This window comes from Biomphalaria glabrata, chromosome 16, assembly GCF_947242115.1.
Source record: "Biomphalaria glabrata chromosome 16, xgBioGlab47.1, whole genome shotgun sequence".
NCBI classification, from domain to species: Eukaryota; Metazoa; Mollusca; class Gastropoda; family Planorbidae; genus Biomphalaria; species Biomphalaria glabrata.
Window position 1 is genome coordinate 12,911,080 of NC_074726.1, and position 24,310 is coordinate 12,935,389.

The 24,310-nt window shown below is 43.1% G+C and overlaps 1 protein-coding gene across 1 annotated transcript in view; it reads left to right on the top strand.

The window, feature by feature from the left end:
- The first annotated feature begins 4,220 nt into the window (after positions 1 to 4,220).
- Positions 4,221 to 24,310, top strand: part of LOC106050375 (BMP-binding endothelial regulator protein-like) — a 123,761-nt gene continuing 103,671 nt past the window's right edge. Inside the window, exon 1 of the mRNA XM_056014485.1 lies at positions 4,221 to 4,443. Within this exon, the coding sequence (XP_055870460.1) occupies positions 4,408 to 4,443 (36 nt within the window). The 5' untranslated portion in view covers positions 4,221 to 4,407. The remainder of the gene's footprint in view (positions 4,444 to 24,310) is intronic.

Sequence of the window (24,310 nt, forward strand, 5' to 3'; positions counted from 1 at the left end):
GTGGAAAATGTTGAGCCGAGGCTCTTTAAACTCTAGGCTAGCAAAATAAAAGCAAAAGCTCTCGTCCGCCGGCCTGACTGAACCATTGTTCTGTTTGGGAGAGGTCCAAGTAGATGTCTATATATCAAATCTCTATTTTCAGAATCTCGGGGGCTCAGAACGCTCGTGCTAGAGTCAAGGCCGAGGGCCGAATACACCGGGGAACCCTACCACTTTACTTTCATTGTTCCACGCTAACCGTGCGGGACTCGCCATTTATGAAACGTAGGAACGTAGTGTGGATTTGCGATATAGCTGTTGGAGCTCTATTCCAACCCTGGATCCGTGCAATGAACATATTTCTAAGCACTACAAAGAGAGTGTTACTTTGCTACCCTATTGACCTAATCGTTTCCTCCAGGACGCCATTATAAGGCTGAATAACGTAGTTCGGGATGTATGGTGGGAAAAAGCTATAAATAGCTAGCCTTTTGTTGTATCCGGTGTACAGAATACAGAAAAAAATTGTTTTTTTTTTTTGTATAGGCATCAGTGCATGTTATTATTTGTATGCATTTCTGAGCATTGCAGAATCAACATTTGTTACGCTCATTCGTTTTTTTCGCTCTTTTGTACAAATTCAGTGGCAACATTGATATCTGGTCCCTGATAGGAAGTTGATCGTAAAACTCAATCAAATAGTGATTATATCTAAATATTGGTCTGCGGATATATTATTGAAAAACAAAAGAACGAAACAAAAAAAAAAAAAGCTCTTTCTTAAATTATCCCAGGTCCATGACGTGTGACGCGTGTCATGTCGAGCGAGACATATAGTTCTAGTATTTGTTTTTTAAATCTTCTGAATGTAAAATAATTTTTTTTTTTTTTTGTTGTTTTCTGACACAGTACTCGTGTAACAGGAAGAAAGCTTGGACGTCACTTCTGGAGGCAGTACATTCTTCAGTGTCGGAACATGGACAAGGAAGGTGAACATTAGAAAAGAAGGCGTGTCCATTCCACTGAGAAGTTGAACCAAAATGTACACTCGTTGCTATTTTCATCTTTCGTTTTAATGGCCTTTATGACATTGACCCAGTGACCAGGAATAACATATTGTCTTATCTCCGAGTTTTCTGTCACCCCCCCCCCCTTTTTTTGTTTTTTCAATCACAACTGTTTTAATTTTCGTCTTTTCCAACACCACCAGCTCGAGGGAGGTGTGGTCAGCAAGCGAGCATCTCGGGGGAACTTTTCATGTTTCAGCACCGTACCCTCACAACCATGGGGGGAGACCCGCGGGTGAGAGTTTGAGTAACGTCGTGGCAGATTCCGGACGATGGACTGGCTGATTCTTTCAATTATGTTTTTTTTTTTTTGTCTTTGTCTTCCAGGCACGTTAGTTTCTGCCAAGTGCTGAAATACACGGCGGATGCCCAAACATATTGCATCTCTAAAGGCAGCACTGGGGACCGAACGTTTAATGAGAGCATGGAGACTTTAATATAACGAAATAAGAAATAGCACCGACCTGGGCACGGACAACCCTCCGACTCAACATCATCTAGCAGCAAGGTAGTGCCAAGCGAACAAGCCACTAGAGGACTAGACCATCTAGATTTCCAATCAAAGATCTTTATGATCTGTAGCATTCGTAAGCATGCAATTGCCACCCAAGAGTCAACGGTCTCATGCGCAGCCCCAACTCGCCGTTATATATGTACTATGCATGCATCCTTCATTGCTTCATCACATTTGTATTTATGTTGACAGACTCATTGCTTACGGAAGTTTCTATAAGAAATGTATTGATGTTTTCTGATGATTCTATTGGGAGAAGTTTCTATAAGAAATGTATTGATGTTTTCTGATGATTCTATTGGGAGAAGTTTCTATAAGAAATGTATTGATGTTTTCTGATGATTCTATTGGGAGAGGTCTCTATAAGAAATGTATTGATGTTTTCTGATGATTCTATTGGGAGAAGTTTCTATAAGAAATGTATTGATTTTTTCTGATGATTCTATTGGGAGAAGTTTCTATAAGAAATGTATTGATGTTTTCTGATGATTCTATTGGGAGAGGTCTCTATAAGAAATGTATTTATGTTTTCTGATGATTCTATTGGGAGAGGTCTCTATAAGAAATGTATTTATGTTTTCCGATTGTTCTATTGGGAGATACCGTTTAAATAGAGCCTATGTTTGTCTAATAACTGCCTAACTGCTGTCTGTGTTGGCTCTGTTCAAATTGTTAGTGAAGACGGCTGTGGCGAGGCTGGGCAGGGCAAGCCAAATAATTGTGTTCGACTCTAGGCTTTTACAAAGATTCGTTACTGGTCCATACAAACATTGTGGCTATATGGCAAATGGAAGGCCTAGAAAAGATGGATTTGAGTACTGAAAACAGCATTAAGGGACTAGAAGGTCTCAGTCTCAACGGAGCCTACACCAAGCAGGGCTACGATGTTAATATGTTCCTTGCCCCGTAGTAACATCTTAGGGCAAGAACAACGTTACCATTGGCGGGCCAGGAAGGGGAGCGTCTTATATAGTCGACAGATTTACTGCTGCGGGGGTGAAAAACTGTCTAGAAATAAATGAAACATACAACTAGGAAATTTCGCTGGACTTAAGGAAAAACAAAGTAAAAACAAAGTAAGTTTGGGCCACGAGACCTTCATCAGTTAAAAACAATCAAAAAAAAAAAAACAAGAACAAAAAAAGTGTCGTTGTATCAATTAGTTTAGATTTGTATTGAACATACACATTCTACGACTTGACTTCGAACTTGAAGACTCAAGCCTACTCGTTATAATACGCTAACCACTGTGATTGCGAAGTGCTTATAAAAAATGTTTTATAGTTATCTTATTATTAAGCGACGACCTAATTCTCTACACTCTACACAAAGTGTAAAGGGGACTAATTCAACTTCCACCACTACATCTGACAAGCACGGTACAATTTCTTTCCCTTGTTCGAGAGCAAACAAAATAGTTAATAAACAAACAGGTGCAATAATTAATTGTGCAAAATTTCAACTTTATCCGAGATTCGGTGCGGGGAAAAATAACGTATGTAAACATTTTCTACCAGACAGACAGAGAGAGTTGATATAAGCTTGGTAATTAACACTAAATAGGTTTACTGTGAACCTCTCCGATGTCTTTGATGGCAGATTTTAAATGAACTCCAAAGTCTGAGCTCATCAATGTAAAAAAAAATTATAACCCTGCTCCCGTTTAGAAAAAAAAAAGTGTCTTTCACTCACCAGGGAGACGCCGATGCATGTTGTCCGATGGCGTATCTAGCCTACGCCTTCGAACCCACTATTGGCCTACTTTCGTCCCTCTGTCAATGAAGTCTGTAGAGTTTCCAACGTTCTTAAGGTAATCAACAGCATTATGTCCCCTGCTCAACATAATCTGCAAATCCAGGGTGGCGGCGGGAAGGTGGCTGCCAGGGTTGGAACTCAGGACCACTGTGACAATAGTCAGAGGCGTATACTCGCAGTAACAGTGGCTAGTAGTAGTAGTAGTAGTGTCTCGCCTTCTTGTGACTCATCATTGTGACTCACTTGTTGGTGTATTTACGAGGTAAACAAAACTAAAAGTAAACTCTCAGCAGGTAGATCGAAGTCCTTTAGAGTTCACAAGTACCCCCCCCCCCGTTCCCCCCTCTCCCCTCTAAACCAAGCAACCGAACAAAAAAAAATGGAAGAATGGATATTTTAAGATAATTATTGTGTAGATGGCATGCTTAACTCCACAGATCGCGTCTACCTTCAACATCACCCCCCCCCCCCCCAAACCGCTTTCTCCCATTCGTTTTATTATTACCCTAGCATATAATAATAGCGTGGCCATTGTACAGTTGTTGTTTTTTTCCCTATCATAAATATTTTTTTTACCTGAAGATTCTCCGTACGTCTGTGTTACCTCCCTCCTCCCCCCCCCCCGATCTTACATTCTTCTTCCTGTAGCCCCCCACCTCTTTTTTTTTGTCTATCTCCCCTTGTGTAGACAGGACTAGGCCCAGTTTGAAGATAGCCCCGTCTACTGGGCGGGGAATGCCGCGCGGAGGCCCGTCCCCCCAGTGTCTATTCAGCGAGTGACGTGAACTAGGCGTGTGGCGGTGTCCTCCCTTCCACACCCCTCCACCCCACCACTCTGTGTCTCTCTCCCCCCGTCTCACTTTATCTAACTTTCAGTACTATCTACACTCATTTTTATCTCCCCTGGACATTTTTTTTTTTTTTTTTTTTCGTTTCAAAATGAAAGAACTTAAGACGGCGAAGATTTTGATATTTCTGGTGGCTTAGCAGAAGTGATTTACTGACTTGTGTTGGTACTCTTGTGATATTTTTTTTCTTGACCGCATCTCCCGCGTGCGTCCAGTTGGATATGACAGATGGACAGTACTTACTATGTGTTGTACCCTTAACGTCCGGCAAGACGGTCAGGTAAGGTGCAGTCCGCTAATCCAAGTAGGCTAGATTTAGGTCAGATGGCTACGCGAATAATAAGATGTAGCTTAGTTTAGAGGTTTGACTAATTTAGTGGGGACTGCTACATGACAGTGTCACTGTGTCACAACTGTCGACTGACAAGTTACATGAAAATGACCTTTTTTTTTTCTTTTTGTTTTTAGACTCAGTGTCAGTTTCCTTGCGGTGTAGTCTGCTGTTAATATAAAGTGGTAGAAGAGTGATCCAGTGCAGATCTAACCTTAATGTGTATAGGCTCGAACAACTCAATGGAGTTTTAAAAGCAAGAATATTTTACATGACAAAAAGAAAGGATTAAAAATACAATATATAAATAATATCTATCTTTCTATCCATCTATTTATTTTTCTCTCTAATATATATATATATATATATATATATATATATATATATATATATATATATATATATATATATATATATATATATAAAGATATAGATATATATTGTAGAGCTAAATATAAAAGATATATTATGCAATATTTTATAGGTAGGTTAAGAGTGAAAGAAACCCAAAGATGTATATTTCTGGATAGTCTGACACAGTCACTGATAGACAGACAAACAGATAGATAGATAGATAGATAGATAGATAGATAGATAGATAGATAGATAGATAGATAGATAGATAGATTGATAGATACATACATACATAGATACATACATACATAGATACATAGATAGATAGATACATACATACATACATAGATAGACAGACGCTACTATAAAACGTGTGTCAATGACTAGAGAACCCAATACACATTCACTGGTGATACAAAACTCTAGAACAAGGACAATCTCAAATAACATTGTACATTGAAATGTGTCAGCCACTTTAGCCTATTAATATCATATTTATCCCAGAGGGGACTTAGTGGGACATTATTTCTGAGCTAGTAATCCTTCGCTTGAAATGTTTTCAGCCCGAGTCTATTTAGGAGACGAATCCCGTTGTTACAGAGGTCCCCGACATTGCGGGCCGCGTAGATCTATTTACATGTTCGTCGCGAAGTGTTGGGGCGACAAGTTTCAGTGAGGTCTGCTGTTAGAGTTGTCTGCTAGTAGACAGTAAGTTTTAAGGTTCAAACCTGATATTTAAAGATGCGGTTGGGACAAAAAGGCCATTAACAAAGCTGTGCTGGCAAGCGTTTCACCATCATTCCCCTCTACAGAACCAGGGGAAGTAATTCACCTGTCTACTTCGTCTCAATATTTTAGATTGAATTTTCCTTTTCTCTCTCTCTCTACCTTTTCTCTTTCTCTCTACTTTTTCTCTTTCTCTCTACCTTTTCTCTTTCTCTCTACCTTTTTCCTTTTTTCTGTATGTGGAGAATTTCAAATCAGCGTTGTTGTTTTTTTGTTATTAAGAGTGCAATGTCCTAAACGTGCGTGTGTGCGTGTGCTGGCCACATGACACCCTCGTTAACCGTGGGGCCACAGAAACAGATGACCTTTGTACCATATGCCCCATAGATCGCAAGGTCTGAAAAGGGAAACATTACTTTACTTCTATACCACAACTCCCATGGGCTTACCCGCCTCTAGTGTCGTGTCTGTATTGCCTTAGTATTGTTATAAAATAAATTGACTACCTTATTTAGTTGCCTATGGTTGCTTGATCACATTCAAAGTCTTGTTCTTACTGATAAAAAACATTTGGCTCGGAAAACCAACAAACAAAATAGTCACAGTTTCTACTAAACCAGCTGGCAAATGTATTTAAGTTAGAACGAGCCGTGAGGTACATTAGAATGTGTGGTAATTGCGCCGCATATTTGTACGAAGGGCGTCGACAAAAGAATCCCTGTTCCGGGGACACCTTCTGGAACGATTGCTCCCACTCGCCACCCCAAAGGCCACCTCTTCACATTCAAACTTATTTTACTTGAGTTAATAACAACACGGGCTTAGTATAACAAAGGACGTAGATGTAGCCTTACGCCCTGAAGACAAGAACTGAAACAATGTGATCACATGCACCTTAAATAATAGGCGTCACTTTACATTGGTTTTAGAACCCCTTGATTACGGCAATAGATGTCAGGGGTGCCGCCCAGAAGGAGATAAAATAGATTGTGTGGGCGGAAATGATTTAGTTGTCAGCAGTCCTAATGGGGGTGGTACTTGAACTTGATGACCAACAACACAAAATGCTGTAGTAGCAAATCATAACTAGGAGAAAAAAAAAGGGGGGGGGTCCCTCAGGATTCCAGGAGGATAGTAATATCATACGTTAAAATAATGACGTGTCAAGTTGAATGTCAAAACTGCAGTAACTGTTTTAGAAATGTCGACCTGTTTTCAAATCTCAATCTTTTTTTTTTCTTTATCTAGTTCAGTGCTTTATGTTGCCAGTTGAGGCGCTAAACTATTGTTATCACGTGCCCTGATACAACAACGATAAGCAGCCATATTGAAAGTCTCTAGGAATAAACATACAGACATTAATTATGAATAGATAGCATTTGGGTGTTTCCGGTGAACAGACCAAAGGAATTAGTGATACAATTATTTAAAAGTAGTTTCCCTTTCAGACTTTGTTGGCTATAGAGAAGAGCACTTTATGCACAGACGACCTGTTTTTTTATGTTGATAATGTTTTCTTATGTTTTTTCTTAAGGTTTCCTTATAACGCCTCAACGTTTCTGCATATCGCTTTCTTTTTTCTTTTTTTTTTTTTATGTTACCATATTTTTACAATACCTCTATTCGGGTCGCACATTCATCGGCAAAACCTGGAGCCTCATGGGCGGACACGGTTCTCAAAAACGGCTTTAACAATTTTCCTAGAACTGAGACATTGCTGTATATAGTAGGGAAGAGGCTAACGTGGAAGGGGAAAAACTCTACTTTGATGGTTATACTTTTCTTTCGAAGTAAAAAAAATTAATTAAAATTTGACCAGAAGACTAGAAAATCCATAATCTTGAACAGACAACGTCTTCAGGCATGTAAGCCCTATTCATTAAAGAGTTTAATAAATTATTGTCCAGGAACAAGTCTAGATCTGAAAACCCTATCTTTAGAATATTATAAAATGTAGCAGATTTATACTTTTGCTTAATCGGGATTTTTTTTTTCTCGGGGGGAAGTGGAGATGGGGCGGGCTAAAGAATGTTCCATACTTTTACAAATCTAACATTCACTATTTAAGAGCAAATTAATCGCTCCATACAAGTGTCGTTAAAAAAACAAAAGTTGTTCTTTTTAATAATCTTCTTGTATTGCTAAAATAATGTTAGCCGGCTATTAATAACGACATTGAAATATATAGAGGAAATTACTGAGTTTGAAATTTATCATGAAAATCCAAAAACATAAGAATTTATTTTACAAAAATTGTTGGAACAACAATGGCTTCTCACATTCATATTGCGATTCATCAAGAAGATTTTAACAGCGGCAGCCGATTCTCTTTTATTTTCTTTTTTATCTGTGATGGAGGTTTGGAAAAAAAAAGGGGGTGGTGGTAACACTGATGAATAATAAAAATGATAAAGTCACTGCCCTTTAAAGTCTTCTCCCCCCCCCCCTTCTCCAACTCTGCTCGCTCTGGTGTACCACTCACAATGCGCGGCATTTAAAATGTCTCACTTGTGCTCCAGTCTACCCAGTGCCAAGACTCAACACTCTCAAAGTTGTGGACTTCCTATAGGACTGTAAATTAAACATTTAGTAAAAGGAGTGCTAAAATATGACTCTTTACACGTTGTTCAACTACTCTGTTCACACTATGCAGTGACTCAAAATATTACTTTCTGTAAATTATGGCTCAATATGGCTGTCACGTCATGACTTTTCTTGCGACTTAATTCTTTCTATTTTTCTTTGCACTTGACTGTAAATCAAAGCCTGGATTATGAGTGTTCGTTGCGTGCTCTTACTTAAGATTCATAAAGATGGTTATAATTTATTAGTCATTCAGTAGCTGGTGCATTTGATAATAAACTTGAAGTTTTTAGTTCGAATCCTGAAAGATAATTATTATCACTATTATTTATTATTTCTTTTACAAGCAAGCTTTGGGCAAAGTTCTGATATGCACTTTGAATTTGGTGTGGAGAGTGGAGCGGGTTTTAGCGTCTTTCTCCGCCTGCCAGGAGCCCCGCAACTTACATTAAGCACATCGCTATTAGTCATGGCTCTTTTCACATGCTTTTAAAAATGTAGGACTTAAAGGGTTAACATATTTACAGTGGCATAGCTAGGGATTTGGGGGCCCGGGGTCTTGATCTCTTTAGGAACCCCTGCATCATGACATTCGACACCATGACATGAGATAATGGCGTAATATATAATGTAAAAACAAATTTCGGACACTCATTTGAGGGCCTTCCTTAAGTGGGGGCCCGGTGGGATTTACCAATTTGAATCTCCACCATAGCTACGCCACGGCATATTTAATGTAGCCCTATCGTACGATAGACGTAACTTGAGTGAACACACAGGCACCTATTGCGTTTGAGTTGCTTCCTATGTATGTTATATAACATATGTTGGTAAAATGATCAAATTAATAGTAATAGTTGTTATTGTAAAAAATAAATGTAACAAAAAAAACAAACTAGAAGAGTTGGCCTCGCAAGCATCCATTAAAATGGGCACCGCAATTCGCAAGGCCGGCCCTCGCTACAGCCCATGAAGAGCCCTGGTCTGAACTATCTTGGACTTTAACGTCTCCATGCCAGGACTCTAAGCTCTTGTAGATCTGCCTCTACCTCATCAAGCCACCGTACTCGTTGTCTACCTTTAAGACGCCTGCCTTTTGGTTTCTTGCAGGTGAACCATCTTTGTTCCTGTTCTCTGGCATTAAGTCGTATTTGAATCTTCCAAGACATGCCAACTCACTTGCATTGTATTTGAATCTTCCAAGACATGCCAACTCACTTGCATTGTATTTGAATCTTCCAAGACATGCCAACTCACTTGCATTGTATTTGAATCTTCCAAGACATGCCAACTCACTTGCATTGTATTTGAATCTTCCAAGACATGCCAACTCACTTGCATTGTATTTGAATCTTCCAAGACATGCCAACTCACTTGCATTGTATTTGAATCTTCCAAGACATGCCAACTCACTTGCATTGTATTTGAATCTTCCAAGACATGCCAACTCACTTGCATTGTATTTGAATCTTCCAAGACATGCCAACTCACTTGCATTGTATTTGAATCTTCCAAGACATGCCAACTCACTTGCATTGTATTTGAATCTTCCAAGACATGCCAACTCACTTGCATTGTATTTGAATCTTCCAAGACATGCCAACTCACTTGCATTGTATTTGAATCTTCCAAGACATGCCAACTCACTTGCATTGTATTTGAATCTTCCAAGACATGCCAACTCACTTGCATTGTATTTGAATCTTCCAAGACATGCCAACTCACTTGCATTGTATTTGAATCTTCCAAGACATGCCAACTCACTTGCATTGTATTTGAATCTTCCAAGACATGCCAACTCACTTGCATTGCACATTTGATCCTTCATATTGGTTTTATCAGAGTTGGCGGCAATGGCGTACTTATTTAAAAACAAATTGCACTTTTTTCAGTGACTTTTAGACATTTTAATTATCATTAGTCAAATAAACAAGCCACAAGCTATATAAAAAATATGTCACGGAACACCAAAAAGTTATATTCTCACCACCACACACTTTTCCTCCATATATATTCTTGTATATAAGACTTTTAAATATTAAAAATGGTGTATGTTTTGGGGGGGGGGGGGAAAGCTTGCAAAATTCATTTAAAAAAAAAAAATCGATTTCAAAAACATTTTTAGTTATGTAATTTATCTAGAACGCACAATACTGGGGAAATTAGGTGTTTAATAGTGCGTTTAACTTTGGTGAACTGAATGTGACAGACGGACGGGTGGATAAAGAGGAAAGCACAAAACCAATAGCGGCTAAAACTTGCCATCAAAAGTTTAGGTGTGCGGTATGAATTTAAAATCTCCCCAGATTTCTTCAATGAAAAAAAAACACTTTTGTATAGTGCACATTTCTCTTTTGTGGTCCTGTGGGTGGAAGGGATTCTGGGAAGTTTTCATGCTGCTTTTAGGCGCTCAGCAAACACAGCTCAGTCGGAACTCGAGTCCCCTTGATAGGTACTAAATAGGTAGCCAAGCGGTTTATGCTACTGCGGTGTGGTGGCCGAAAGGGCATGCCATCACTGTCCAACAATACTTATAGATCTGAGACTTTCAATAGATTTGATAAAATAATAAGAAACTTGCTTGACTAGAATTAAAAAGGGCCGTGCTGGCATTGTGGTGAACCGAGGGGCCTCGGGTTTGAATCCCAGGGAAAACCGTGAATTTCAATTACTGGATTGTTAGTGCGCCTTGGAGTTCACCCTTAATGGATAGCTGAAATTAGTAAAAGTAAAGGCGGTTGATCAGTCACATGGAACCTTCGTTAATTAACCGAGGGATACAGAAACCGATGACCTTTACATCATCTGCTCCATTGGTCGCAGGGTCAGCAATGGGAACTTTATACTTTTTTAAAACTTTAAAAACAACAGAATGATTGAAACTATTGCTCCAACCATTTTGAGAAGCACTGCCATTAGACCGACACAGTGACACCTTAGTAGCACAGGAAGAGTCCCAGTCCCGTTACATCAGAGAACACACACAGCGATCTATCTGCTGGCTTTAATTCTTTGAACGAATCCGTCACATCTGCTAGTCAACGTTGTGCCGGGGGCCCCCAGCCCAAGTGGCATCAACAATATCTACCTCCATCTGTTTCGCTCCACTGACTTTAAACCGTTTATACATATTTTTTTATGGGATAGCAGATTGAACAAAACGTTTCCGGAAAATTCCGATGTTCTTCAATAAAGTTTGTGGCGGAAATTTTCCCAGGCCTAAGCTTGTGTAATCCGATATTTATTGGAATATCAACTTTAGCCTTCTTTTTTTATTTTCTTTTACAAAGGTGATCATTAGAATTACTGAGTTGGGGTGAACTGATGTATATGTGAGGATAACGTCACTGTTTTTGAGAGGGCACAGGTTTGAGTCTCGGTGAATATTGGGATGAGGAGCTTAATGATTTTTAGGACCTCCGTAGGTTTACAAAGTTGTGCTGGCCACATTACGACCTCGATAATCATAGGCCATACAAACTTCACGACAACCTCGTTAATCATAGGCCATTCAAACTTCACGACACCCTCGTTAATCATAGGCCATACAAACTTCACGACACCCTCGTTAATCATAGGCCATACAAACTTCACGACACCCTCGTTAATCATAGGCCATACAAACTTCACGACACCCTCGTTAATCATAGCCCATACAAACTTCACGACACCCTCGTTAATCATAGGCCATACAAACTTCACGACACCCTCGTTAATCATAGGCCATACAAACTTCACGACACCCTCGTTAATCATAGGCCATACAAACTTCACGACACCCTCGTTAATCATAGGCCATACAAACTTCACGACACCGTCGTTAATCATAGGCCATACAAACTTCACGACACCCTCGTTAATCATAGGCCATACAAACTTCACGACACCCTCGTTAATCATAGGCCATACAAACTTCACGACACCCTCGTTAATCATAGGCCATACAAACTTCACGACACCCTCGTTAATCATAGGCCATACAAACTTCACGACACCCTCGTTAATCATAGGCCATACAAACTTCACGACACCCTCGTTAATCATAGGCCATACAAACTTCACGACACCCTCGTTAATCATAGGCCATACAAACTTCACGACACCCTCGTTAATCATAGGCCATACAAACTTCACGACACCCTCGTTAATCATAGGCCATACAAACTTCACGACACCCTCGTTAATCATAGGCCATACAAACTTCACGACACCCTCGTTAATCATAGGCCATACAAACTTCACGACACCCTCGTTAATCATAGGCCATACAAACTTCACGACACCCTCGTTAATCATAGGCCATACAAACTTCACGACACCCTCGTTAATCATAGGCCATACAAACTTCACGACACCCTCGTTAATCATAGGCCATACAAAACGTAAGCGTTTCGTCGTTTAGTCCCATGGACTGTAACATTTGAGAACTTGTCGACAGAGTCTTGTGGTTGACAGAGAGTCTTGTGGTTGACAGAGTCTTGTGGTTGACAGAGTCTTGTGGTTGACAGAGTCTTGTGGTTGACAGAGAGTCTTGTGGTCGACAGAGTCTTGAGGTTGACAGAGTCTTGTGGTTGACAGAGTCTTGTGGTTGACAGAGAGTCTTGTGGTCGACAGAGAGTCTTGTGGTTGACAGAGTCTTGTGGTTGACAGAGTCTTGTGGTCGACAGAGAGTCTTGTGGTTGAATGAGTCTTGTGGTCGACAGAGTCTTGTGGTCGACAGGGTCTTGTGGTCAACAGAGAGTCTTGTGGTCGACAGAGAGTCTTGTGGTCGACAGAGAGTCTTGTGGTTGACAGAGTCTTGTGGTTGACAGAGTCTTGTGGTCGACAGAGGGTCTTGTGGTCGACAGAGAGTCTTGTGGTCGACAGAGAGTCTTGTGGTCGACAGAGAGTCTTGTGGTCGACAGAGAGTCTTGTGTTCGACATAGGGTCTTGTGGTCGACAGAGAGTCTTGTGGTCGACAGAGGGTCTTGTGGTCGACAGAGAGTCTTGTGGTCGACAGAGAGTCTTGTGGTCGACAGAGAGTCTTGTGGTCGACAGAGAGTCTTGTGGTCGACAGAGAGTCTTGTGGTCGACAGAGAGTCTTGTGGTTGACAGAGTCTTGTGGTCGACAGAGGGTCTTGTGGTCGACAGAGAGTCTTGTGGTCGACAGAGAGTCTTGTGGTCGACAGAGAGTCTTGTGGTCGACAGAGAGTCTTGTGGTCGATAGAGAGTCTTGTGGTTGACAGAGTCTTGTGGTCGACAGAGAGTCTTGTGGCCGACAGAGAGTCTTGTGGTCGACAGAGAGTCTTGTGGTCGACAGAGAGTCTTGTGGTCGACAGAGAGTCTTGTGGTCGATAGAGAGTCTTGTGGTTGACAGAGTCTTGTGGTCGACAGAGAGTCTTGTGGCCGACAGAGAGTCTTGTGGTCGACAGAGAGTCTTGTGGCCGACAGAGAGTCTTGTGGTCGACAGAGAGTCTTGTGGCCGACAGAGAGTCTTGTGGTCGACATAGAGTCTTGTGGCCGACAGAGAGTCATGTGGTCGACAGAGAGTCTTGTGGTCGACAGAGTCTTGTGGTCGACAGAGAGTCTTGTGTTCGACATAGGGTCTTGTGGTCGACAGAGAGTCTTGTGGTCGACAGAGAGTCTTGTGGTTGACAGAGTCTTGTGGTCGACAGAGTCTTGTGGTCGACAGAGAGTCTTGTGGTCGACAGAGTCTTGTGGTCGACAGAGTCTTGTGGTCGACAGAGAGTCTTGTGGTCGACAGAGTCTTGTGGTCGACAGAGAGTCTTGTGGTCGACAGAGTCTTGTGGTCGATAGAGAGTCTTGTGGTCGACAGAGTCTTGTGGTCGACAGAGTCTTGTGGTCGATAGAGAGTCTTGTGGTCGACAGAGTCTTGTGGTCGACAGAGAGTCTTGTGGTTGACAGAGTCTTGTGGTCGACAGAGTCTTGTGGTCGACAGAGAGTCTTGTGGTCGACAGAGTCTTGTGGTCGACAGAGTCTTGTGGTCGACAGAGAGTCTTGTGGTCGACAGAGTCTTGTGGTCGACAGAGAGTCTTGTGGTCGACAGAGTCTTGTGGTCGACAGAGTCTTGTGGTCGACAGAGAGTCTTGTGGTCGACAGAGTCTTGTGGTCGACAGAGTCTTGTGGTCGATAGAGAGTCTTGTGGTCGACAGAGAGTCTTGTGGTCGACAGAGTCTTGTGGTCGACAGAGAGTCTTGTGGTCGACAGAGTCTTGTGGTCGACAGAGAGTCTTGTGGTTGACAGAGTCTTGTGGTCGACAGAGTCTTGTGGTCGACAGAGAGTCTTGTGTTCGACATAGGGTCTTGTGGTCGACAGAGAGTCTTGTGGTTGACAGAGAGTCTTGTGGTCGACAGAGTCTTGTGGTCGACAGAGAGTCTTGTGGTCGACAGAGTCTTGTGGTCGACAGAGAGTCTTGTGGTCGACAGAGTCTTGTGGTCGACAGAGTCTTGTGGCCGACAGAGTCTTGTGGTCGACAGAGAGTCTTGTGGTCGACAGAGTCTTGTGGTCGACAGAGAGTCTTGTGGTCGACAGAGTCTTGTGGTCGACAGAGAGTCTTGTGGTTTACTGAGTCTTGTGGTCGACAGAGTCTTGTGGTCGACAGAGAGTCTTGTGTTCGACATAGGGTCTTGTGGTCGACAGAGAGTCTTGTGGTTGACAGAGAGTCTTGTGGTCGACAGAGTCTTGTGGTCGACAGAGAGTCTTGTGGTCGACAGAGTCTTGTGGTCGACAGAGAGTCTTGTGGTCGACAGAGAGTCTTGTGGCCGACAGAGAGTCTTGTGGCCGACAGAGAGTCTTGTGGTCGACAGAGAGTCATGTGGTCGACAGAGAGTCTTGTGGTCGACAGAGTCTTGTGGTCGACAGAGAGTCTTGTGGTCGACAGAGTCTTGTGGTCGACAGAGAGTCTTGTGTTCGACATAGGGTCTTGTGGTCGATAGAGAGTCTTGTGGTTGACAGAGTCTTGTGGTCGACAGAGAGTCTTGTGGTTGACAGAGTCTTGTGGTCGACAGAGAGTCATGTGGTCGACAGAGAGTCTTGTGGTCGACAGAGTCTTGTGGTCGACAGAGAGTCTTGTGTTCGACATAGGGTCTTGTGGTCGATAGAGAGTCTTGTGGTCGACAGAGAGTCTTGTGGTCGACAGAGTCTTGTGGTCGACAGAGAGTCTTGTGGTCGACAGAGAGTCTTGTGGCCGACAGAGAGTCTTGTGGTCGACAGAGAGTCTTGTGGCCGATAGAGTCTTGTGGTCGACAGAGAGTCTTGTGGTCGACAGAGTCTTGTGGTCGACAGAGAGTCTTGTGTTCGACATAGGGTCTTGTGGTCGATAGAGAGTCTTGTGGTCGACAGAGAGTCTTGTGGTCGACAGAGTCTTGTGGTCGACAGAGAGTCTTGTGGTCGACAGAGAGTCTTGTGGCCGACAGAGAGTCTTGTGGTCGACAGAGAGTCTTGTGGCCGATAGAGTCTTGTGGTCGACAGAGAGTCTTGTGGTCGACAGAGAGTCTTGTGGTCGACAGAGAGTCTTGTGGTCGACAGAGAGTCTTGTGTTCGACATAGGGTCTTGTGGTCGATAGAGAGTCTTGTGGTTGACAGAGTCTTGTGGTCGACAGAGAGTCTTGTGGTTGACAGAGTCTTGTGGTCGACAGAGAGTCATGTGGTCGACAGAGAGTCTTGTGGTCGACAGAGAGTCTTGTGTTCGACATAGGGTCTTGTGGTCGATAGAGAGTCTTGTGGTCGACAGAGAGTCTTGTGGTCGACAGAGTCTTGTGGTCGACAGAGAGTCTTGTGGTCGACAGAGAGTCTTGTGGTCGACAGAGAGTCTTGTGGCCGACAGAGAGTCTTGTGGTCGACAGAGAGTCTTGTGGTCGACAGATAGTCATGTGGTCGACATAGGGTCTTGTGGTCGACAGAGGGTCTTGTGGTCGACAGAGAGTCTTGTGGTCGACAGAGAGTCTTGTGGTCGACAGAGTCTTGTGGTTGACAGAGTCTTGTGGTCGACAGAGTCTTGTGGTCGACAGAGGGTCTTGTAGTCGACAGAGAGTCTTGTGGTCGACAGAGAGTCTTGTGGTCGATAGAGAGTCTTGTGGCCGACAGAGAGTCTTGTGGTCGACAGAGAGTCTTGTGGTCGATAGAGAGTCTTGTGGTCGATAGAGAGTCTTGTGGTCGACAGAGAGTCTTGTGGTCGACAGAGAGTCTTGTGGCCGACAGAGAGTCTTGTGTTCGACATAGGGTCTTGTGGTCGATAGAGAGTCTTGTGGTTGACAGAGTCTTGTGGTCGACAGAGTCTTGTGGTCGACAGAGAGTCTTGTGGTCGATAGAGAGTCTTGTGGTCGACAGAGAGTCTTGTGGCCGACAGAGAGTCTTGTGGCCGACAGAGAGTCTTGTGGTCGATAGAGAGTCTTGTGGTTGACAGAGTCTTGTGGTCGACAGAGTCTTGTGGTCGACAGAGAGTCTTGTGGTCGACAGAGAGTCTTGTGGCCGACAGAGAGTCTTGTGGTCGACAGAGAGTCTTGTGGTCGACAGAGTCTTGTGGTCGACAGAGAGTCTTGTGGTCGACAGAGAGTCTTGTGGCCGACAGAGAGTCTTGTGGCCGACAGAGAGTCTTGTGGTCGATAGAGAGTCTTGTGGTTGACAGAGTCTTGTGGTCGACAGAGTCTTGTGGTCGACAGAGAGTCTTGTGGTCGACAGAGAGTCTTGTGGCCGACAGAGAGTCTTGTGTTCGACATAGGGTCTTGTGGTCGATAGAGAGTCTTGTGGTTGACAGAGTCTTGTGGTCGACAGAGTCTTGTGGTCGACAGAGAGACTTGTGGTCGACAGAGAGTCTTGTGTTCGACATAGGGTCTTGTGGTCGATAGAGAGTCTTGTGGTTGACAGAGTCTTGTGGTCGACAGAGAGTCTTGTGGTCGACAGAGAGTCTTGTGGTCGACAGAGAGTCTTGTGGTCGACAGAGAGTCTTGTGGTCGACAGAGAGTCTTGTGGTCGACAGAGAGTCTTGTGTTCGACATAGGGTCTTGTGGTCGATAGAGAGTCTTGTGGTCGATAGAGAGTCTTGTGGTTGACAGAGTCTTGTGGTCGACAGAGTCTTGTGGTCGACAGAGAGTCTTGTGGTCGACAGAGAGTCTTGTGTTCGACAGAGTCTTGTGGTCGATAGAGAGTCTTGTGGTTGACAGAGTCTTGTGGTCGATAGAGAGTCTTGTGGTTGACAGAGTCTTGTGGTCGACAGAGAGTCTTGTGGTCGATAGAGAGTCTTGTGGTCGATAGAGAGTCTTGTGGTTGACAGAGTCTTGTGGTCGACAGAGAGTCTTGTGGTCGATAGAGAGTCTTGTGGTCGATAGAGAGTCTTGTGGTTGACAGAGTCTTGTGGTCGACAGAGAGTCTTGTGGTCGATAGAGAGTCTTGTGGTCGATAGAGAGTCTTGTGGTTGACAGAGTCTTGTGGTCGACAGAGAGTCTTGTGGTCGATAGAGAGTCTTGTGGTCGATAGAGAGTCTTGTGGTTGACAGAGTCTTGTGGTCGACAGAGAGTCTTGTGGTCGATAGAGAGTCTTGTGGTTGACAGAGTCTTGTGGTTGACAGAGTCTTGTGGTTGACAGAGTCTTGTGGTCGATAGAGAGTCTTGTGGTCGACAGAGTCTTGTGGTTGACAGAGTCTTGTGGTTGACAGAGTCTTGTGGTCGATAGAGAGTCTTGTGGTTGACAGAGTCTTGTGGTTGACAGAGTCTTGTGGTCGATAGAGAGTCTTGTGGTCGACAGAGTCTTGTGGTCGACAGAGAGTCTTGTGGTTGACAGAGTCTTGTGGTCGATAGAGAGTCATGTGGTCGACAGAGAGTCTTGTGGTCGACAGAGAGTCTTGTGGTCGACAGAGAGTCTTGTGGTCGACAGAGAGTCTTGTGGTCGACAGAGAGTCTTGTGGTCGACAGAGAGTCTTGTGGTCGACAGAGAGTCTTGTGGTCGACAGAGAGTCTTGTGGTTGACAGAGTCTTGTGGTCGACAGAGAGTCTTGTGGTCGATAGAGAGTCTTGTGGTCGACAGAGAGTCTTGTGGTTGACAGAGTCTTGTGGTCGACAGAGAGTCTTGTGGCCGATAGAGAGTCTTGTGGTCGACAGAGAGTCTTGTGGTCGACAGAGGGTCTTGTGGTCGATAGAGAGTCATGTGGTCGACAGAGAGTCTTGTGGTCGACAGAGAGTCTTGTGGTCGACAGAGAGTCTTGTGGTCGACAGAGAGTCTTGTGGTCGACAGAGAGTCTTGTGGTCGACAGAGAGTCTTGTGGTCGACAGAGAGTCTTGTGGCCGATAGAGAGTCTTGTGGTCGACAGAGAGTCTTGTGGTCGACAGAGAGTCTTGTGGTCGACAGAGGGTCTTGTGGTCGATAGAGAGTCATGTGGTCGACAGAGAGTCTTGTGGCCGACAGAGAGTCTTGTGGTCGACAGAGAGTCTTGTGGTCGACAGAGAGTCTTGTGGCCGACAGATAGTCATGTAGTCGACAGATAGTCATGTGGCCGACAGAGAGTCTTGTGGCCGACAGATAGTCATGTAGTCGACAGATAGTCATGTGGCCGACAGAGAGTCTTGTGGTCGACAGAGTCTTGTGGTCGACAGAGAGTCTTGTAGTCGACAGAGGGTCTTGTGGCCGACAGAGAGTCTTGTGGCCGACAGAGAGTCTTGTGGTCGACAGAGAGTCATGTGGCCGACAGAGAGTCATGTGGTCGACAGAGGGTCTTGTGGTCGACAGAGGGTCTTGTGGCCGACAGAGAGTCTTGTGGTCGACAGAGAGTCTTGTGGCCGACAGAGAGTCTTGTGGTCGACAGAGAGTCTTGTGGTCGACAGAGAGTCATGTGGTCGACAGAGGGTCTTGTGGTCGACAGAGGGTCTTGTGGTCGACAGAGGGTCTTGTGGTCGACAGAGAGTCTTGTGGTCGACAGAGAGTCTTGTGGTCGACAGAGAGTCATGTGGTCGACAGAGGGTCTTGTGGTCGACAGAGGGTCTTGTGGTCGACAGAGAGTCTTGTGGCCGACAGAGAGTCTTGTGGTCGACAGAGAGTCTTGTGGTCGACAGAGAGTCTTGTGGCCGACAGATAGTCATGTAGTCGACAGATAGTCATGTGGTCGACAGAGAGTCTTGTGGTCGACAGAGAGTCTTGTGGCCGACAGAGAGTCTTGTGGCCGACAGATAGTCATGTAGTCGACAGATAGTCATGTGGCCGACAGAGAGTCTTGTGGTCGACAGAGTCTTGTGGTCGACAGAGAGTCTTGTAGTCGACAGAGAGTCATGTGGTCGACAGATAGTCATGTGGTCGACAGAGAGTCTTGTGGTCGACAGAGAGTCTTGTAGTCGACAGAGAGTCTTGTGGTCGACAGAGAGTCTTGTAGTCGACAGAGAGTCTTGTGGTCGACAGAGAGTCTTGTAGTCGACAGATAGTCATGTGGCCGACAGAGAGTCTTGTGGTCGACAGAGTCTTGTGGTCGACAGAGAGTCTTGTGGTCGACAGAGAGTCTTGTAGTCGACAGATAGTCATGTGGTCGACAGAGAGTCTTGTGGTCGACAGAGAGTCTTGTAGTCGACAGAGAGTCTTGTGGTCGACAGAGAGTCATGTAGTCGACAGAGAGTCTTGTGGTCGACAGAGAGTCATGTGGTCGACAGATAGTCATGTGGTCGACAGAGAGTCTTGTAGTCGACAGAGAGTCATGTGGTCGACAGATAGTCATGTGGTCGACAGAGAGTCATGTAGTCGACAGATAGTCATGTGGCCGACAGAGAGTCTTGTAGTCGACAGAGAGTCATGTAGTCGACAGAGAGTCTTGTAGTCGACAGAGAGTCATGTAGTCGACAGAGAGTCATGTAGTCGACAGAGAGTCATGTAGTCGACAGATAGTCATGTGGTCGACAGATAGTCATGTAGTCGACAGATAGTCATGTAGTCGACAGAGAGTCATGTAGTCGACAGATAGTCATGTGGTCGACAGATAGTCATGTAGTCGACAGATAGTCATGTAGTCGACAGAGAGTCATGTAGTCGACAGATAGTCATGTGGTCGACAGAGGGTCTTGTGGCCGACAGATAGTCATGTAGTCGACAGAGAGTCATGTAGTCGACAGAGAGTCATGTAGTCGACAGAGAGTCATGTAGTCGACAGATAGTCATGTGGTCGACAGATAGTCATGTAGTCGACAGATAGTCATGTGGTCGACAGATAGTCATGTGGTCGACAGAGAGTCTTGTGGTCGACAGAGAGTCTTGTAGTCGACAGAGAGTCATGTAGTCGACAGAGAGTCATGTAGTCGACAGAGAGTCATGTAGTCGACAGATAGTCATGTGGTCGACAGATAGTCATGTAGTCGACAGATAGTCATGTGGTCGACAGAGAGTCTTGTGGTCGACAGAGAGTCTTGTGGCCGACAGAGAGTCTTGTGGCCGACAGATAGTCATGTAGTCGACAGATAGTCATGTGGCCGACAGAGAGTCTTGTGGTCGACAGAGTCTTGTGGTCGACAGAGAGTCTTGTAGTCGACAGAGGGTCTTGTGGCCGACAGAGAGTCTTGTGGCCGACAGAGAGTCTTGTGGTCGACAGAGAGTCATGTGGCCGACAGAGAGTCATGTGGTCGACAGAGGGTCTTGTGGTCGACAGAGGGTCTTGTGGTCGACAGAGAGTCTTGTGCTCTAGTACGTCCAACTTGCACACAGTTTTGTCAACACTCACGGCAATGAGTTAATAAGTTTTGTTTTGTTTGTTTGACATTTTGTGGATGTTCCTTCAGAGTTGAAGAATACTTCCTCCTATCTCAAACCTCCCGAGGTACGACGGGGATAGCATCGGGCAGGGTTCGAACCCTACACCAACGAGACGACAGTCCAGAGCGCATACCACATGATCAGGCAGACGTAGTTAATGAGTTGAAGTTGCTAATGAGTGAGTGAGCTGAATGATCTAATCTGTTGAATGAGTTATTTGAATGAGAAATAGCCAATGAGTTTAATGAATTTATTAAGTTTAAAATAAATTGAATTTAAAAAATGTTAATGGGTTTCTGGATTGATCAAGTTGAATGAGCTGAAAGAGCTAATGAGTTGAATGAATTAACAAGCTGATTAAACTCTATGAGTTAATGCGTTTAGTAATAAGTTAATGAATTGAATGAGCTAAATTTATTGAGTGAGTTAATGAATAGAGTGTGTTAATTAATTGAAATAGTTTAATAAATTAGATAATTTGATTGAGTTAATGAGTTAAATTAATTGAATAATTTTTTCAACTCTAATACATGGTGACATTGTGCATTCTAAATTCAAGTGCATTCAGCATGATTTACTTTGACGCCTTACAAGTAATTCACTTCTCTCAACCACCAGGCCCGAATTTAATGGTGTGCAAAAGGCCTCTAGCATGAATGGGTCTCGCAACCTTTTAATCAAGATATAGTAAAACGATTTAAGAGGCCTCCGGTGGCTATTGGCACAGGGCCTTCTGTTTTGATAGCAAGAGTCGTTGCAGAAGTTTTCCATAGCCAGAACAACAATAAAACTTTTAGCAAAGAGACAGATTCTTCTTCGTCTGATTCAACCGAGTTCATCAGCCTATAAAAGAGGGGTACATAAAACCAACACCTAGGCGTCCCCCGCCCCCCGGAATACTCCCTAATGGCGCCCCTATGTATCATTGCAGTCATAAACATCAGTTTATCTACGTCCATCAGTCCTCGATGTATCCATCTTTGCCCTACAATACTTAACCTCCCCCCACCCACGCCCCATTTCAACCTTATTCCTCCACTCCCCCCCCCCAGCCTAACACCTGAAACATCCCAGTCATTAACACAGGTGTTTTGGCATTATAAAAAAAAATAAGTAGAAGAAGAAGAATCACAGGTACATAGCCACAACGTTGCGTCAATGGGGCAACATAAAAAAAAAGTGTCTTTTACAGGAAGCCATTCAGAACGTGTCCATCAAGGCAACAAATAACCTTCATTGCCCCGTGTAGCGGTGAGACATAAAAACATCGAGGTGGGACAGTTCATCATCCTGATATGCTTCAGATAGTTTGTATTCTCCTCCCCGGGGATACCCGACACGTCACTCAGATAACACGAACACAAAATACAAATTAAATTTAAAAAAAAAAGATTTGACCTTCTCAAATCAAATACTAAACTAAAATAAAGTTTTATCAAGGTAGCCTACAAATAATCTTAATGGCTAAGACAAAATTTAACTACAAACCCAGAAAAACCAAAGCCAAAGCTGTATGTTTTAAAAACCGAATGAGACTTTCGAAAAATCATTGAAACAATTCTTATATAAATATGGGGGATTTTTGCAAATGGAGTCTTCGGTGTAACCGGTTGTCAGAAGACGGAAGTATTAAAAAGCAAAATATTTTTAAAAGCTATGTCCTAGTTTTTTTAAATAAAATTTTTAGTATTACAGAAACAGTTTTATTAAAGTCATAGGATAGATAGATAGATAGGTAGGTAGGTAGGTACTAGGTAGGTAGGTAGGTAGGTACTAGGTAGGTAGGTAGGTAGGTACTAGGTAGGTAGGTAGGCATGTAGGTAGGTACGTAGATAGATAGATAGATAGATAGATAGATAGATAGATAGATAGATAGATAGATAGATAGATAAGATAGATAGATAGATAGATAGATAGATAGATAGATAGATAGATAGATAGATAGATATCCTAGCCAAAGTGTAGGCCTACATCTAGTTTGCTATGTAGTCCTAAATACCATATAGACACAGTAAAACCTCCAAGTGAACTTAGAACAAGTAGATCTAGATCTAGTTACTTTGTTAGACTAACGTACTGCTAAGGTTTCGGTCTTTTTGTCTTTACTTCACTCTTGTATTCAATAACAAACACACACATCTCCCTTTATGTCTTCCTATTGTGTCTTTCCTCCGTCTTTCTTTTCCACGTCCATTATGTGCGACCCCCCTCACACAGTCAACAGTTGACTTAAAACCGTTTTGAATAAACACTCGAGGTTTAGTGTCCATACAGTACTGGTCAAAAGACCCCGCCTTCTATTCTTTCAACGCGGTGACCAACCTCGTTTCTGAGATATTGTTTGACCCTCTTCAACTTAACTCTTCGACTGTAGCATAAGTCTCTAACCATTGACCAACGCATTGTTGGGAAACGAACTCTTTCAGTGAAGCTATTTGGTTATTTCCTTTGTGCGCTTTCTTTAATAAACTCCCAGGAGTACTTTTTTTTCCCCCTTGCAAACCAATTCTTTTGGTTAGAGTCGTAACAATGCTGATACCTCATAGGAGAATACCTAACACAAAATAATTTCCAGTCTCTGAAGTAAATCACTACACTTTAGACAAAGTTGTTTGGAGTTATAATAAAAAGCAGATGAGTTGTTTTTTTAGGCGGGTGGTGGGGAAGAGGTAGGCGAGAATGAAAGCTAGGGGGGGGGCGTGTCATACTTAAGGCAAAATAAAAAAAACCCACTCTGTTTCATAAATATTATAGTCTATGAATTAAAAATTATAAAAATGCATAAAATGTCTTTTTACCGAATAGATAAATAAACGTAAAAATATAATAAAACTGCGGAAACTCTGTGAAAGTATTACTATTTCATGGATCTAGGCCATGTTTACCATGTTTAGATCGAAAGGATCTAGATCTAGATTTAATTTTTAAAACTACACTTTGCACAGATAGTTTTTTACTTTAACACACGAAAATACAAAACATAGTCTATTGATTTCATTATTTAATAAAATTAACCTTTAAATGTGTGTTTCAAAAGCATGTTTACATCAATGTGCTCTTTATATCTGCGAATTTAGACGTCCTGACGTACGTACTTTAGAATCCAAAATAGACATGTTTACATGAGACAAGAGGGAAGGTCACGCATGCGCAGAGCGAATGCTCCACAATTGCACACAAACATCGTGTGTAATTTGCTTTTTTTTTTTATATATATTGAAGATGAATTTTTCAGCTTCAAACCCCGCTGAAGTGGGGTTTAAACTCAAAACCCCCTTTGGCTACGCTCATAGAATTTTGAGTGTGTAATTTGCTTTTTTTTATATTAAAGAGGTATTTTTAGTTTCAAACCCCGCTGGAGGGGGGCTTAAACTCAAAACGCCCTTTGGCCACGTTCATAGAATCTGATGTATGGATGGTCTTATATTGAAGAGGA